Consider the following 15,153-nt stretch of genomic DNA (forward strand, 5'->3'; position numbering starts at 1 on the left):
GAGTTGTATTATATTCAAAAGAATAAGGCAGACTTGCAGAAAACAGAAAACAAAGGACAGGAAATGAAATGTATTGGGTATTACAACCAGGGAAATGAATGACATTCAAAAAACATTTCCTTTTAATTAGTACCAGGCTAAAATACTGTAAGCTAGATTTAATTTCACATTTACACTGAAATCATGTTTTATTGCACTTTGAAATGAATTAGGTATCTATTTGAATGAAAGAACAAAAAATGGTTGACCAAGATTGGTTTGGGAATGAAAGAAAGGATATAGAAGGTAGGAGGAGCAGAAACACCTTCTTTTGTTTTAATATCAACAGACTCTCTCTGCTTCAAAATAAGTTGTTGATAAATGGAGTAATCTAGACTTTTCCGTGAGATTTCAAAACCATAGTAACCTCTAAGCTACTTCGCCATAGCCAACAGAGACACATAATCTGCTCCTACTGCAAACCAGGAAAAACGATGAACCAAACCTTACATACAGATATTGCTTTTAAATCTTCAGAAAGGACAATTTGGACACAATGGAAAATTTACATGCTATAGTCATTATTATGACAAAAAAAAATAAATCATGAAGCTGAAACCAGTCTTTTCCAAGTACAAGAAAAAAGCCTCAAGAAGACGGTGTACAGTTATGTAGCTATGTTAACATAACCCACTTCCCTGGCTTTCCCAGCTTTCAGAATCAGAATCTGGTCCCCCGACCCTTCCCATAGTTTTAAATGTAGGATTACATATAATTTAAGTTTATTGTAGTAGTTAGGGTTTTGAGAAGCAAAGACACGGGCACAAAGGAGACTAATATTTGTTCAATGACGACTGTGTTCTAGGCAGCAGACCAGCTCCATTCCTCAAATAACTTGATTTAATCCTAATCACAACTTCATGATTTAAACCTTCTTTGACCCATTTCACAGGCTCCCGAGAATTAGGAGGCAAGGAGCCTTACCTACCACTGTGGTTGGTAAGTCTAGGGTACCAAACATTTACCATGCTGACCACCGTGATCTCATAAAGTAGGTAAGAAATCTATGAAAACGAAACATGGTGGCGCCTGGCTGGCTCAGTCGGTAAAGCATGGGACTCTGGATCTCAGCATCATGAGTTCGAGTCCCACATTGGCTGCAGAGTTCACTTAAAGAAATAGCCTTAAAACAAAAAAGATGATGCACTGCCAGCATTATATACCATCACAGACACACCGTGGGACAGTGGAACAAGCACCTGGAGAGCAGAACTGTAAGAACTGTATGAAAAGATGCTGACTGTGAGGCAGTGACACAGAAAAGGAAACTAGGAGAATTTAGTGTGGTCCAAGCATGGAGGAGGCAGGATGAGTTTGGCCTTGGCACTGGCCTTGAAGAATCAAGAGAGGGAAATGGGGAGGCGCCCGGGTGAGGCAGCCGCGGGAGCAAATAGTTCTCACTTCTCACAATGTGGGGAGGAATGGAGAAAACATCCAATTCTTCTGGCAGTGAGAAGGAAGAACAAAGGCCACAGAATCTGCAGGACTTGGGGACTAAGAGAGTGACAGGAAATACTCAACCACTGCTCCAAAGCTTCCAGGTGAGGTGAGAGTTAAATTTAGAAACACCATCGTTTGGAGAGGAAGGCGGCAGTGTTGAATTTGAGGTGATAAAAGGAGACTGGGAAATGTGTAGAAAATGGGGACAGTAGAGAAGAGTCTTACAGGAAAATGAGGCTATAGAAGAAGGAGCCCAGAACTGGAATCCAAAGAGCAAAGAGTTGAGGAGAATGGGTAAGAGTAGGAAAGAGCCAGAGAAAAGACTGCTGTATGTCCCACTTTCGCATAACACGTCAGAAACATTATTATCAACGTTAAGGACCAAATAAGGTAAGATGGATGGAAGATGCCAGCGCAGTTTCAGGTGAGAACTTGAAGGCAAAATGCCAAGGGTTAAGGTGGCAAAGGAAGTGGAAACAACAAGAGCCCTCGGCTCATCTGTCCAGCAAATTCACCTGAGAAGTTTGGAAGAGAGAAATAAAATGGTACCAAAGTCAAGCAAAGTCATCTGTTTGGCTGGATATTAGAGATGGGAGAAAATTCAAACTGTCTGAGGTCCTGGGGTAACAGATCATTCCTTCCTGTTACCCAGATCATTCCATTCCCTAAACTTGCTGGTAACTGTGCTGATGGACTTTCTGAGCAGGAAACTCAGAAACAGAAGCCAAGTTGCAGCAGCCTCCAACAGTCATGAAGCTCCAACCTCATTTCCTACACACACCCACCACAGTTTAGAAGTTTCCCAGAGCTGGTCCGCTTCTCTCATTAAATCCTCCTAGAGAATGCATCTACTTTCAACCCCTATCAGCTTACCACTGCGGCCACTATCCCATCTCCACCTGGTTCTTGACCAGCCTAGACTCTGTGGGTAGCCAGGAACGCAACTGGTCCCTCCAGCTGGAGCCTTCTCCTGTGACCTTAACCACGGTGATCTGTACTTCCAGGGTCAGGAGTCTCTATCTGACTAGGGGTGAGGATGCTTTCTCACTCACCACCATTTCTTCTAACACAGCATGTGAATATTCAACTCCAAACATAGCTTTTTAAAAATATTTTTTGCTTTCCTCTCCAGTTTTCACAACCCTTTTATCATTCTTGCCTTAGACTCATGCACTGTTTGTATGGAAGTAGGTCACTACTACAAACATTCTTAGGAATCTTTTCCCATCTTTCTTTTGGACAAGCCTCTGAAATAACCAAGACCCCCCCGGGGTGGGGTGGGGGGACCCAAGTTATCTGTTTCCATTGTTGCTCCTCTTGCCATTCATCCCACTGGGTCGATTTGAAATTACTGCGCTAAATTTGTAATTCGAAAACATTTTTTTTCTTTTTCAGATTTCTGAATTTACACCTATCTTTTCTGAGCAGTTTTGATACCGACTTTTCTAAAAAATCTCTAATTATGTCCACTGGGTTTTTTAGGCTGTAGGATGAGTCACTTTTCCCATAGGATGAGTCACGTACATATCACCAACTAGTAGTCTTCATTGGAAACAATTAAGCCCAGAACAGGAATGCCCTTTTTTCCTCTCCCTCTCTCTATATTCTAAGACACAGAATTCCAGCAAGTCAAAACTGGTCCTTACTAGAGGCTCTGTGGTAAATGGAATGAAGCTTTCAACAGATACGGCTGCGGTCCCCCCTCTACATAACGCAGATCAGGAGCACCACCTTCGGAGTTGAGTATCAAACCCGGGGTTCTGCCGATACTGGGAAAGTGATGGTGCCAAATGTTTATCGCTGCTATTGATAACAGTAACACACGGAGACATAGTAAGATAATCCACATACGTTCAAGAGACCGAGAACCAAAAAAGGGGTAAATTTTCTAGGAAAAGAGATGAAATGCTCTTCGACTTCCTTTGGAATATGATTTCACTCAATAATGAAAATTATCAGTTTCACTTTTCAAGTACACATTTACTACACCTGGAACATGGCATTACTCTTATTATTTTACGGTTACTGAACTCTGTTCTCCTTGATGTTAAAACTCACCTTACATGCTTCAAAACCAGCTGAGGAACTCTTTGTCTTTTGAAATCCTCTCTCCTTTCTCTTACACCTCAAGAACTTGAGGGTTAGCTTCACTCTTTTGTGTCCTACAGTTTTATTTTTAGCTCCTTAGACTTCATGGCGCTCTATCTACCTGTAATTATGCTGCAAAGGCATAAGAAGACGCCAGTCAAGACCAGCAGCAGACAAGATAGCAGAAGGCCTATTTGTGGTCTTGAACAGCTGCAAGAGGGCAGGGCACGGCTGGCCCAGTTCCCTCTGCCTCTGGCCACGCATGACAAACCCCGAGGGCTAGACTTGCTTTCAGCTGTAGTCCCTAGCACCCGACTGCCCGATGGCAAAGGGCTTTGGTCAAAGTCTGAGAAGGCTGGGGCACCTGGGTGGCTCAGTGGGTTAAAGCCTCTGCCTTTGGCTCAGGTCATGATCCCAGGGTCCTGGGGTGAAGCCCCACGCTGGGCTCTCTGCTCAGCAGGGAGCCTGCTTCCTCCTCTCTCTCTGCCTGCTTCTCTGCCTACTTGTGATCTCCATCTGTCAAATAAATAAATTAAAAAATCTTAAAAAAAAAAAAAAAGTCTGAGAAGGCTGATCAAAAGGGGAACCCAGGAAAGGCACAGGGAGAGTGCTAAGAGCAGCGGCCTCAGAAGAACTCTCTGGACCCTAAAGAACACCACCCACCACCCCACCCTTCGCTCTACAAACAAAACAAAGGAAAACCACCACCACCTCCTTATGGAAGGCCAGATGTTCCTTTTAGTTCCAATTTGGAAATACCGCCCAAGTTCTCAAACATTCTTTTTCCTAAAATATAAGTAACAAATCTGTATTTTTACCCAGGACAACAGAAAGGAGATGCCATTCATCAGATGTTGGCAAAGGGGAATATTTTTCAGGGACTAGGAAACATTCTTGAGTGGACATCTTCTTCCACGGTTACGTAAAACTTTTTTTTTTTTTTTTTTTTTTTTTTTGTAGGGGCCATTACTGTCTTTGGATGCATAAAAGCTGTTGTTAGATGTGGAGGCCTTTAGGGCTCAGAGTGATTAATCTTTACACAATGGTCCCTGCCGTGTACAGTTAGTGCTTCTGGCACCTTGATTTACATTAGTGCTTTCTTACTTGGTGAGTTAACGTCATTTGCCAAGTAACATATTTATAGCCCGTTCTTCAACAACATTAGCATATAATGCATATTTACTTTGGAACCTTACGCACATGCACACACTTCTTCACAAGACTCAGAGAGGGTGGCGGTGAGAGAAGAAAGAGGAATTTTGGAAATTAGAATTCCCCAACAGAGGGGGGTTAACAAACCAGACCACAAAGCTGTCGACGCTAGTGAAGACAATATTACTTCCCGGCTAACATTAAGAGGCTTACACACGTCTGAGATTCAGTCGGATGGTAACTACCTTTCAGACAAATGGTAACAGCCAAAGTTTCTCTTATTATGGAACAGACTGGCCCCCAGAGGCACTACCACAGAAAAAAAAAATGAGCAGTCCTAAAAAGGATCCAGCCGTTAAGTTCTGCAAAAATTCTCGTTTTACCTCTTCTATGCCAATACAGTCAAATTCTGCCAAGATGTTCCCATATTTATTTTGTCATACAAGCATTCTGTTGATGCTAATGCTGGGTCCGAGGACTGAAAACGTGGAACCGTCATCCTCATCCTGTCGGCAATGAGAGTTCACACTTGCACTAACTGCCTGTTGTACGGCAACTGATATCCCTTTAGACTACGATAAAGGATAAAAGAACTATCTGTTGGCTGAAAACAACCAAGGAGAATAGCTACTTACGGCTGACACAGCTTCACCAGGTCCTGGTCTGTGGTGTTGGGAGGCAGCCCTCGGATATAGAGGTTCGTTTTGCTCAGCTGGTCCCATCCTGAGTTGCTACTGCTGCTGCTGTTGTTATTACTGCTGGTGGTGCTGGGGCTGGGAGGGGCCATGGGGTGGGCTGGGACCAGAGACTGCTGAGAGACAAAGACGGGGAGCATTAGAACACCAGCTGCAAGAAGCGTGGCGCCATTCACAGGCCGTAAGACCTCCACCACAGAACAGAAACACAGATCCCCCTCAGTGACTTTCATAGACACATTTTCATTTACATCTTAAAGGGTGCCTGGGTGGCTCAGTCGGTTGAGTGACTTTCTTCAGCTCAGGCAGTGATTCCGGAGTCCCAGGATGGAGCCCCGTGTGGGGCTCCCTGCTCGGCGGGAAGCCTGCTCCCCCCCCCCACTCGACTTGCTTGTATTCCCTCTCTTGCTGTCACTCTCTCTGTCAAATAAATAAAATCTTAAAAAAAAAAAAAAAAAAAAGACTTGCTCATTCTACAGAAAAAGCCCTCTCCTTCAACATGCAATTAATAATGGAATTTTATTCAGTAAAGTATTCTCTCCGTGCAACCTTAAATCGGGCTAATTTATGTGAGATTAACATATTCACACCTCTTAAGGAACACATCTACTGAGACTCAAAATTAACTTGCATGAAGTTAGGTGATAATATCATTTTATGATACAGTCATTTAGAAATCACTAGACTTTTGAAAAGGTTTTCAAATTCTGAATAACATTTGATTGAAAGTTGCTGATAATTTTATTGAGACTCTTGGGGAAGGAAAGAAGATTACTCTTCGAGTGTAACGAAGTTTGAGTTCCATCACAATGCTCAAATAAGGCAGACTTCACCTCGTTCTAAGTCTGGCCCATGGCTCCATTGAGACATCTGGATAAGATTCACAGGCTTGCTGCCTTTTGCACTGGCCAACCTTGTGAAATTTAACCCCTGTGAGAATGGTGTGGGAGTTGGAGAGCTTCCCGGGCTTTGCAGCAAGGAACATAACTTTTCTAAAGCTTGAACCTAGGGCTCCGTGTGGTTTCACCATCAGCAGCCACCAAGGAAGAATGTCTGAAACTGTACTCACACCAGATAATTCCCTGTTAACCCATCGAAAGAAACCACAGTCCTGTGCCCTTCGCCACACACATGACTTTTGAGGAAGTTAAATGGTTCGGTCTGAGATGGAAGTGAGCACAGCCTGAACTGCTCTCAAAGCAAATGCTCAGCAGTTTCATACCGGGAGAGAATCTTTTTCACCTCACATCTAAATAATAAATACACTAACCTAAGGACTTCACTTATATTAAGTAACAGTTTGAAAATATGAGAGTATAAAATTTGTCCCTTAACATTAAAAAAATTTTTTGCAAGCCTAACAACCTGATTTTAACAACCACAAATAAAACTCTTAGACACATTTAAGGCGTAGTTCAATTACACTTTGGAAAGTTCAAAAAGCAGAAGACTCCTTACAATAAATGTAACCCTGCCTACCTCGCCAGCAAGCTCAGCTACTCACTGTGGAGACCTGACTCTGTGCCCAGGCTCTGCCACGACCATCCCTGCTCCACAGGATCCCCCATTACACTGGGATCCTCACTAATCTATATGCGTAACCATTACTTCTTTTCTGTACTATGTATTTTTTATTTAATGTAGCACTGTTCACAGGCCATATGATCTCTACCACAGAATAGAAATACAGATCCTCTGAAGGGCCCAGTGTGCGGCTTGAACTCATAACCCTGAGATCAAGACCTGAGCTGAGACCCAAGAGCGGAACGTTCAACCAACTGAGCCACAGAGGTGCCCCTACTACGTATTTTTTTCTTCTCACCGCCCACGGTCCTTGCTAAGCTTACTGAGCCCAAACATCACTTTATCTCAAGTGATTCTCTCTTAGAAGGAGAGTAGCAAAAAGAGTTAACAATAATCAATGTATAAATGAAGACTGAACTGAACTGGGAACAACCGTATTGCTTAATCCAAGAAAAAACTTAGCCGAGATCATATCCTATCAAATCTATTTGAGTTATGCCCTTAATAAGCTGTTGAACTCATATCCTTTGGTCTCATCACCAGTTTTTCTCTAGGGGATAAAGACTCTGCTTTCTAGAAGTAAAAGGAAGAGTAAGCATTGTTCCTTCCTCCGCCACAGGTAGCCCCTCAGATCCCCCAGCCATACCACACAAAGGCCTGTGTTCCTTCTCCAGAATCACTCCACACCAACTGTGCTAGCTGTTCCTTGCAATTAAGCCAGGCATCCCATTTGTCACTTCAGCTTAGAACAGAGGTGCTGGAAAGTAACACACACATCTGACCCCCCATCCCAAGCCTTTGATTTACACAAAGAACTTATATCTCGGCAAGGCTGAATTTTTTCTTAAATAAATCTTTGATTAATGTTAGAGAAACTGTCTTTGCTACAAACCACAGTTCCTCAAAGTAGGACCCCATATGTTCAGTGCAGCTGTTGGGGGATGGAACAGGGTCACCTCCAGGGATAAGCCCTGGAGAAGCCTGAAAGAAGCCGGCGACCCCCTCCATCCCCTCCTCTAAGTAGCATTAGACCAACAATGTGAAGCAAATGAACCATCAGATGGTTTAAAGACTGCATTCCAAGTTTGCACAGCTCTCTAACCTCTTCTCTGGGGTAAAAAGTGGATGCCAGGTGTGGACTTGTAGGATTAAAAGAAACATTTGGGGGTATGATTTATTGAGAGATTATTTGGACATGAAAGGAGTAGGTTTTTATTTATGTATTTATTTTTGGCAAAAGCAGAACCATGATTTACATCTCAGAATTTACATAGCTGATTTAATATATCTTTGACAGGCCTCTATATTTATTACAGTAATATTTTCTCACTCTGGGAAGTAGGTGTGGGGCATGTACAGCCTTTCCCTGCTTCCCCTCTATTCTGCCCTACGGTGGAAAAAAGTCTCCCAACGTTCTAATCCCAGGTGGGAAATGGGGAGGGGGCGCTGAATGTGCCCTGAGGAGGAAGATTGGCCTCTGCTGAATTCTATACAGAATAAATTCAAATTAAAATGTTATCCAAGCATCAACTATTTCTCAGAACTAGCTAAAGACAGCTTATTCTAGGTTGCCTATTTTCTGCTGTAGAAAATTTTAGATCAAAGACTAGGTTTGTAAAACTCATTGAAATAAACAATTTAATTCCTAATAAAAGAATGAACACATGTTTAAAGAAGAAAATTCAAACATAATTAAGCTGTTTATTTCTACATGTTCAGAGTGGATGAATGATAATCACAATGATTTGAGTATTATTACTGCCATATACTCCATGTTTACTATATGCCACCAGGCTAAGTGTGTTATGTGCATTATCCTTCCTAATCCAATGAGGTAGACAGATCATTGTTTTCCCATTCTGCAGAGGAAGAAACTGAATCTCAACAGAGGTTCAGTAATATACCACGGTCACACATTCAAGAGGACAGAGCTGGAATCAAACCCAGGTCTGTTGGACACCAAAGCCAGAGCCCTCAGACAGTATTCCACATCGTACGCCTGAACTGTCCATGTCCTAAATGTGTTATTTGTATTATTTCATTTAGCTGTGCTCATCCTTCCCACAATCTCAATATTAAATTCGATTTCTCTGAAATGGGACACTTAATAGCATTGGTGACTATATGTATATATATATATATATATATATATATATATATATATATATGTATTTTTTTTTTAGAAAGACAAAGGTGCCCTTAATTTAAAGAGCACACAGTCAGCTTGTGTGTGTGTGTTTAACAAAGTCAGCTTTTAAAAGGTTAGTTTGAAATTCTACCTTATATTTTTACTAAAAAAAGAATTTTGAGGCAAAAAAATTTTGAAAGCAACAGCACATTACAGCTGAACACCAGAGTCAGCATTTCAAACTTTTTTTTTTAAGATTCTATTTATTTATTTGACAGACAGAGATCACAAGCAGGCAGAGATGAGGAAGCAGGCTCCCTGCTGAGCAGAGAGCCTGATGCAGGGCTGGATCCCAGGACCCTGAGACCATGACCTGAGCCAAAGGCAGAGGCTTTAACCCACTGAACCATCCAGGCGCCCCAGAGTCAGTCAGCATTTTAGAACAGCTAGATTAAACCAGTGAAGATTTAAAACTCTTATTCCCAGATTAAAATGCAACTGAAATGTAAACACTGACAAGACTTTAACTCCAACTTCACAGCACTGACCAATTCAAAACAGTAACACTTTGTAGCTATGTACTCAAGAGCACAAAGGGTAAACTTTAAAAAATTAAAAAAAAAAAAAAAAAAAAAAGCTTACCAGTAGAAAATATTTCATCAAACTCCATTTTCATCACTGGTTGTCTTTTTGTATTTCCCCTCTCAAAATCCCTAAAGCTTCCCTGGAGTTTGAAAAGGACCCCTATCCCCTTTCCCATCCCTTGTCCCCTTGGATGAAGTATGTAGCTCATTTACACCAATTCAACCTAATTAAGGACCTTGGTGGCCGGCTGACCCCACGTGAGTGCTGACCCATCCCACAAGAGCCTAATAGTCCACCTCAGCCTTCTCTGGCCTAATTTCACCACTTCAGACCAGGTAAGCAAGCTACCCATCAAGCTCTCTATCCACGGGCAGGGCAAACAAGCTAATTGCTTTCACAATAACAATACCTGGGCTTAATTCGCACAAAAGTGATAGAAATTGATAGAAAAACAAGGTTGGTGGCGAATGAATGGAATGGCCATACTTGCAGACCCTCTCTGCATCCCCTGCAGGAGTGGGTGTGGGCACCAGCAGGAAATGTGCTTGTCAGCAATCAGGGAGAACTTCCTGTGTGGACGGCCCTGAGGCCTCAATCTTGCCATTAAGGCCCACTGGCCTCCTACACTCAGACAGGATGATCAACAACAGGCACGCGGCAACTACACACGCAGCAGACCTATTCCCCTCTCCATCACGTCACCCCCACTCCGACACCACACTAAGTAGACTCTTGTATATAAATACAAGTCTAAACGTTGTTCACAAAAAAGGCAAAACTAAGCACTGGTGAACTAAAATATATTAGTAATCATGCACTGTTGTAGATTTCTTTTCAGCAAAGACAAAGAATAAAAATGAAATCTGACGTTATAAATTCTATGGTCTCATTTCCACCCTCCTACTAACAGGCTACAAGAACTGGGCTCCAACCAGTCTGAGAGCTGCAGCTCTCCTCCTTTCCCCCTTAGTCACCAACGTCCCTGGGGACTCCAAAACATTTTGAAGGGAAACCTAGAATCTGCCTTTTAATCATCCTTAAGTCTTCTTTAAGGCTATCAACCTTACAGTTTAAGGTTATGATCCAAAATCCAAAATCTCCATCTCCATCTTGCCCCGTGGCAGGCGTGTGCATGTACGCACGTACACATACACACACACACACACACACACACACCGCCACCATACCACCCCTGCCCCAACAACAGAGAGGTTTAACACATCAACTATTTCCTTAATCCAGAAACAAAATAACCACTCTATTTGCTCAGAAGTTATGGAACATTGTCATCTTTCACCAGAAAATATTACATTATCAAACCTAACATGAACTGAGTACTGCGTAAAGATACTACATACCACACTTATTCCACACACTGGCTCCTCTCCATAAAGCTTTCAAGATGTAAAAGGAATTTAACAATTTAAGGGAATTATTGAACAGAGAGGGGGAGCATCCAAATGGGCCAGTTTAACCACAGTTAGGATATTTTCTTCGTTTTCTTTTAGACATCTGAATGGCTCAAAGAGGGTCAGGAACAGCAGCTATGAAAGATAAAAGTTCCTGGCACAGGGAACTGGGAAAGTACACACAGCTGAGAAGTGGGAGGTGAATTAGTGAGCTATGAGAAACTGGCCAGGAAGCAGATGCTCTTCCGGGTAGGCCAGGATGGGAGAGATCACATATATTAATGAAGAACAACAGTGCCCCTTCACACATGCAGACACTTACTTATCCATCATGTGGGAGAGAGGCCCAAAGGGCAAATACCAATCAGTCCCATTGGATGCTAGGATATCAGAGCTCAAAATCACATGGCTCATTAGTTTGTGAAACCGGATTTCATAGAGCCACTATCCCTTCTTTGAAAATAAGACTATGGAACTGAGCAACAGATTATTCAATATTTTTTCTTGGGTTATGTTTATCAAAGGAGAGGGCAATGTTGTTATGTTAGCTATTCAAATAAAACTTAAGAATAAAAATTTCCAATATACCTCACAATTAGGATTCTTCAAGATACTTATTAGGCTGATCCTTGCATGTAAAGCTATATTCTCTACATAGAAACCTCTTTACCTAAGCCCATGAATAAAGCATCATTTTCTTAGGCATCAGATAAAAGAAATTTAAAACTCACATTGAATAAGATAAATATCTGTTGTATACAACATGACTGAATGAATGGACAGAGACCATGTTGCAGAAGTGAAAATAAACAACAAGGAAAAGTCCTTAGAAATGAAAACAGCTTAGGAAAGCTTTTTGGGGTGGACAGAGTGGTTGCAGGTGTTGAAAATCCACAGTAGAAAACATACCTTAGACACAGTATGAGATTTCTGAGGTCAAATTCTCTTTCAAGGCCCCATAAAAGAAGTAGATGCCTTGACATCCAAATCTCTTTTAAAGAGCTGGTTTGTGCTCAGGCATGGAAATCACCTCCACTGTTTGGTTCTCTCCAAAGTTTTCGCCAAGAATCCCACAGATGCCCCAAGTTGCCTGCTGAGAACTCCGGGTCAAGGCACACACCAGAGTTCTTGTGCTATTTGTTCCTTCTAGTGTTTGTAACAGTATTTATGAAGGGGGAGAAAGGTAAAAACCAACAGGAAAACCCAATAAATACAGTCAACTCCTCTTTGACAAGGGAACAAAAGCAATACAATGGGGCAAGGCCAGTCTCTTCAACAAATGGTGCTGGAACAACTGGACATCGGCTTGTAAAAACGTGAATCTAGACATCGACCTTATACCCTCCTCCAAAATTAATTCAAAGAGAATCACAGACCTAAATTTAAAATGCACACCTGTAATACTCCTAGAAAATAACACAGGAAAAAACTCAGATGACCTCAAGTACAGTGATTACTCTCCAGGTACAATACCAAAGACCTACTCTGTAAGTAATTGCTAGGGTAGACTTTATTAAAATCAAAAACTTCTGTGCTGCAGAAGAAAAATCCAAGAAAATGAGAAGACAAGCCACAGAATGGGAGAAAACGTTTGCAAAAGACAGATCTGATAAAGGGCCGTTATCCAAAATATACAAAGAACTCTTAAAATTAAACAATAAGAAAACAACCCAATTTAAAAATGGGCTGAAAACCTTAACAGAAATCTTACCAAGGAAATGGGAAATAAGCATATGAAAAGATGCTCCACATCATAGGTCAACAGGGAACTGCAAATTAAAACACTATAAAGATACAATTGTACACCTATTAGGATGGCAAAAATCTGGAACACTGACAATAGCAAGTGCTGGAAAGCACATGGAGCAACAGGAATCCTCGCACACTGCTGGCAAAATGGTAGAGCCACTTTGGAGACAGACTGGCAGTTTCTTACAAGACAGAACATACTCTCATTATACTATCTAGCAATTGTGCTCTTTGCTATTTACCTAAAGGAGTTGAAAACTTAGGCCCACATGAAAACCTGTACCAGACAAATACAGCAGTCTTATTCATAACCGTCAAAACTTGGAAGCAACAAAGATACCCTTGAAAGAATCAATAACCTATGATACATTCAGGCAATGGAATATCATCCAGTGCTAGAGAGATGTGAGTTACCAATCCACGAAAGACATGGAGGAACCTTAAATGCATATTACTAAGTGAAAGGAGCCAATCTGAAAGGCTGTATGTTATGTGGTTCCCACTTATATGAGATTCTGGAAAAGGCAAAACTATGGAGAGAGTAAAAAGACCAGTGGTTGGTAGCCAGGGGCTAGGGGGAGGAAGAAGGGATAAACAGGCAGAGGTGATTTTTTGGTTAATGAAATGATGCTACACCCTACTGTAATAGTGGATACATATCATTATATATTTGTCTAAACGCAGAGTATGTACAACACCAAGAATGAACTATAAGGTGAACTTCGAACACTCCGGGTCATTTTGATGTGTCTATGTACAATCAGCCTTGGGGTGGGGGGGATGTGCCGCTCTGGTGAGTGATAGTGATAACAGGAGAGGCTGGACATGTGGGGGTGAGGGCAGGGGTATGTGGGAAAGCTATGTACCTCCCTCTCAATTTCACTGTAAACCTAAAACTGCTCTAAAAATAGTTTTTTTAAAAATGACATGAAGAGGGGCGCCTGGGTGGCTCAGTCAGTTAAGAGTCTGCCTTGGCTCCAGCCATGATCCTGGGGTCCTGGGATGGAGCTCCCCATGGGGCTCCCTGCTCAGTGGGGAGTCTCCTCTCTCTCCCTCTGCTCATGCTCTCTCTCCCTCTCTCTCAAATAAATAAATAAAATATTTAAAAAAGGGAGAGAAGAAAATAACATAAAGACAGACTGGAGAAATTAGTTGTAATTTATTCACTGAAAACTGTAGGGCCAAGAAAGTAAGGGAGGAGCTTAAGGCAATGGGCTCAAAACTTTCTTACACCAGAAAGAATATTCCTTAGGGAGGGAAAACATTATTTTTGATAATATATATTTTTAAACTTTATTACTGAAGTATAGTTGACATACAATGTTGTATCAGTTTCAGATATACAACACAGTGATTTGACAATTCTACACACTATGCAATGCTCACCATGACAAGTGGAGTTATTACGGTATTATTGGCTATATTCCCTATGCCGTATTTGTCATCACCATGATCTATTTATTTTATAACGGAAAGTCTGTACTTAAATCCCCGTCACCTATTCCACCCATCCCCCACCTGCCTGTGCTCTGACAACTACCATTTTGTTCTCTGTATTTATGAGCCTCCTTCCTTCTGTTGTCTGTCTGTTCATCTGTTTTGTTTTTTAGATTCCACATATAAGTGAAATCATATGGTATTTGTCTCTCTGTCTGACTTATTTCACTTAGCATAATACCCTCTAAGTCCATTGATACTGTCACAAATGCCAAACTTTTGTTCTCTTTTATGGCTGACTAATATTCCATTGTGTGTGTGCATCATATCTTCATCCATTCATTTATTGATGGACACTTAGGTCACTACCATATCTTGGCTACTGTAAAAATTGGAACAATAAACACAGACACGCATCTATCTTGTCAAATTAGCAATTTTGTTTTCTTCAGGTAAATATCCAGAAGTAATATTACTGGATCCTATGGTAGTTCTATTTTTAGTATTTTGAGAAGCTTCCATACCGTTGTCCCCAGTGGTTGTAGCAAGTTATAGCCCCACCAACAGTGCACGAGGGTTCCCTTTTCTCCACATCCTCACCAACACTTGTTGTTTCTTATCTTTTTTATACTAGTCATTCTCACTGATACAAGGTGCTGTCTCGTAGTTTTGATTGGTACTGCTCTGATGACTGGTGATATTGAGCATCTTCCAGTGTGTCAAGGAAGGAAATGCCTCTAACAGTGACCTTCAGGCCTTATATCCTGCATCACATATAATGGTGTGGTATGGCACAATTTCTAAAAAAAGGAAGAGTTCAAAAAAGGGAAGATCACGGATGAAAGGGCCTTGGACAGGAAGGATGAGGTAGGTTCACAGAGGGGTATATATGGCTGAGTGAACTGAA

The 15,153-nt window shown here is 41.6% G+C and overlaps 1 protein-coding gene across 4 annotated transcripts in view; it reads right to left on the reverse strand.

The window, feature by feature from the left end:
- The window catches only part of LOC111143638 (RNA binding motif single stranded interacting protein 1), a 211,515-nt gene that overhangs the window by 85,958 nt on the left and 110,404 nt on the right, over positions 1-15,153 (reverse strand). For 3 of the 4 annotated variants that reach the window (XM_022497479.1, XM_022497462.1, XM_022497466.1), the window contains exon 2: positions 5,355-5,530. In XM_022497479.1, coding sequence (XP_022353187.1) covers positions 5,355-5,530 — 176 coding nt within the window. The remainder of the gene's footprint in view (positions 1-5,354; positions 5,531-15,153) is intronic. The other variant, XM_022497473.1, reaches the window with a different exon arrangement.

This window comes from Enhydra lutris, unplaced genomic scaffold (assembly GCF_002288905.1).
Source record: "Enhydra lutris kenyoni isolate GAN:26980312 unplaced genomic scaffold, ASM228890v2 scaffoldscaffold1, whole genome shotgun sequence".
Taxonomy (NCBI): Eukaryota; Metazoa; Chordata; class Mammalia; order Carnivora; family Mustelidae; genus Enhydra; species Enhydra lutris.